The 2,603-nt window shown below is 55.8% G+C and overlaps 1 protein-coding gene across 1 annotated transcript in view; it reads right to left on the reverse strand.

Annotated features, from left to right (window-relative positions):
- Positions 1 to 177: 177 nt before the first annotated feature.
- MVP (major vault protein) overlaps positions 178 to 2,603 on the reverse strand; it is a gene marked incomplete at its 3' end in the record, with an annotated part of 10,019 nt that continues 7,593 nt past the window's right edge. Inside the window, 2 exon segments of the mRNA XM_010288327.1 lie at positions 178 to 312; positions 314 to 367. Of these exon segments, the coding sequence (XP_010286629.1) occupies positions 178 to 312; positions 314 to 367 (189 nt within the window).

Below are 2,603 nucleotides of genomic sequence, written 5' to 3' on the forward strand. Positions count from 1 at the left end.
CTTAACTAGCCCCACCATACCACCAGACTCCACCCCCAAGCCTCAGGCCCCACCCCCAGCTTGACCACGACCCCATGGCCCAAGCCCTGCCCCTGGGCCCCAGTCCCAAAGCTGTCCTTTTCCCCAGCCCTAGCCCCACCCCCAAGGCTCACATCCTGCCCCTGAAGCCCCACCCACCAGTTGTAGGCCAGCTGGAGCTGGAGGCGGGCGTGGTCGGCCGTCTCGATGGTGACGATGTCAGTGCAGAAGTCAGGGCCGAGGCGGAGGCAGAGGCTGCGGCGGGGGGGGGGGGGGCGGGGGGCGGGCCCCCCGGGGAAAAAAAAACTCCCCAGGGCCCAGCACCACCAGCTCGGGGCCCAGCACCACCCTGCAACAGGGCAAGAGCACGTCAAGGGCACGGGAGACACGCCAGGGGCACCGCCCTGCACAGGAGGGACCCACAGCACATCAAGGACAAGCCACCACATGCTGGTCCCAGCACCGTCACCTGGGAGTGGCTCTGGCAGGGCACAGAGCCACCCTGCCAGACCAAGGACACGCAGTGACACGTGAGTGCCCAACACCACCTTGTGATGTACAAAGGACACGGGTCATGTGCCAACGACAAAGGTCACAAGACAAGGACACACCAAGGAGAGAACGGAGAACACAGGATGACAGGATCACAGCATGGCTGCGATGTGGAGGGACCCTTGAAGACCATCTTGTCCAACCCCCCACTGTTCAAGCAGGTTCACCTACAGCTGGTTGCCCATGACCATGTCTAGTTGGGTTTGACTATCTACATAGATTGAGACTCCTCAACTTTCTGGGCAACCTGTGCCAGTGCTCGGTCAGTGAGAAACTGTTTCCTGATGTTCAGAGGGAACCTCCTGCGTTCCAGTTTGTGCCCATGGCCTCTAGTCCTGGGACTGGGCACCACTGAGAAGAGCCTGGCTCCATCCTCTCTGCACCCTCCCTTTAGGTACTTATATACATTGATGAGATCCCTCTGAGCCTTCTCTGCTCCAGACTAAACAGTCCCAGCTCTCTCAGTCTTTCCTCATAGGAGAGATGCTCCAGTCCCTTCATCATCTTTGCAGGTGTTTGTTGGACTCAATCCAGTATGTCCATGTCTCTTTTGTACTAGGAAGCCCAGCACTGGACACAGGTTGCTCCTCCACAGGTGCAGGATTTGCACTTCCCCTTGTTGATGTTCAAGAGGTTTCTGTCAGACCATTTCTCCAGCCTGTTGAGGTCCCCTGGGATGGCAGCATGACCCTCTGGCACCGCCCTGCACCAGAGGGGCCCAGAGCACACCAAGGACAAGCCACCACATGCTGGTCCCAGCACAGTTACCTGGGAGTGGCTCTGGCAGGGCACAGAGCCACCCTGCCAGACCAAGGACACACAGTGACACGTGGGCCACTCCTCCCAGTCTGATGTCCTCTGCAAACTTGCTGAGAGTGCACTCTGCCCCATCGTCCAGATCACTAATGAAGATGTTAAACAGCACTGGACTCAGTACTGATCCCTGGGGTACATCACTAGTTATTGTCCTCCAACTACACTTTTTACTACTAATCACCACGCTCTGGGGCCTGGCCATTCAGACAGTTTTCAGTCCACCTCACTGCTCATCCAGCCCAGACTTCATCAGCTTCTCTATAAGGATCCTGTGGGGTAGTGTTGAAGGCCTTCCTGAAGTCCAGGTAGACAATAGCCACTGCTCTCCTCTCATCTACAAACCCAGTCATTTAATCAAAGACATTTATCAGGTTGGTCAAGCATGAATTCCCCTTGGTGAATTCACCAAGGAGAATTCATGCTGACTACTCCTGATGATCTTCTTGTCATTCACCTTCCTGGAAATGGTTTCCAGGATGAGCTGCTCCACCACCTTCACAGGGATCAAGGTGAAGCTGAGGGGCCTGTAGTTCCCTGGGTCCTGCTTTTTGCCCTTCTCAAGATGAGGTTGACCTTTCTAGTCTTTGGACACTTCTCCCGGTCACCATGATTGATCAAAGATTATCAAGAGTGGCCTCTCAATGACATCAGCCAGCTCCTTCAGCACTTTTAGTTACATCCCATTAGGGCTCATGGACCTATAAATTTGCTTAAGTATTCTTTAACCTGAACACCTTCTACCAAGGGTGTGTATTCCTTGCTCCAGACTTTCACTCTGGTCTCTGGAGCCCAGGGTCCCTGAGTGTGACTCGAACAGACTGAAGCCAAGGATATGCTGTGACACAAGTCCCTGCACTGCCACTTGCTCCCCAGGGCCCTACATGACCAACTCTATACCCAGCACCACTCTGTGATGTGCCAAAAGCATGTTAAGGGCATGGGTCACAGGCCAAGGACCCACCAGTCCCCACACCATCACCTGCTCCCCAAAGCCCAGCACCACCAGCACTGGGCCCAGCATCAGCCGGCCACAGACATGCGAAGGACACTGGTCACACACCAAGGACACACCAAGGAACACGCCATGGCACAGGGGTCACAGCAACATCACCTGCATGCTAATGCCCAGCAGCCCCTCCCCATCCCCTCCATATTTTCCCTCCATGCGCCCCCCACATCCACTCTGTCCTCCATTCCACCCATGCCCAGAACCACGG

This window comes from Phaethon lepturus, unplaced genomic scaffold (assembly GCF_000687285.1).
Source record: "Phaethon lepturus isolate BGI_N335 unplaced genomic scaffold, ASM68728v1 scaffold19550, whole genome shotgun sequence".
NCBI lineage: Eukaryota > Metazoa > Chordata > Aves > Phaethontiformes > Phaethontidae > Phaethon > Phaethon lepturus.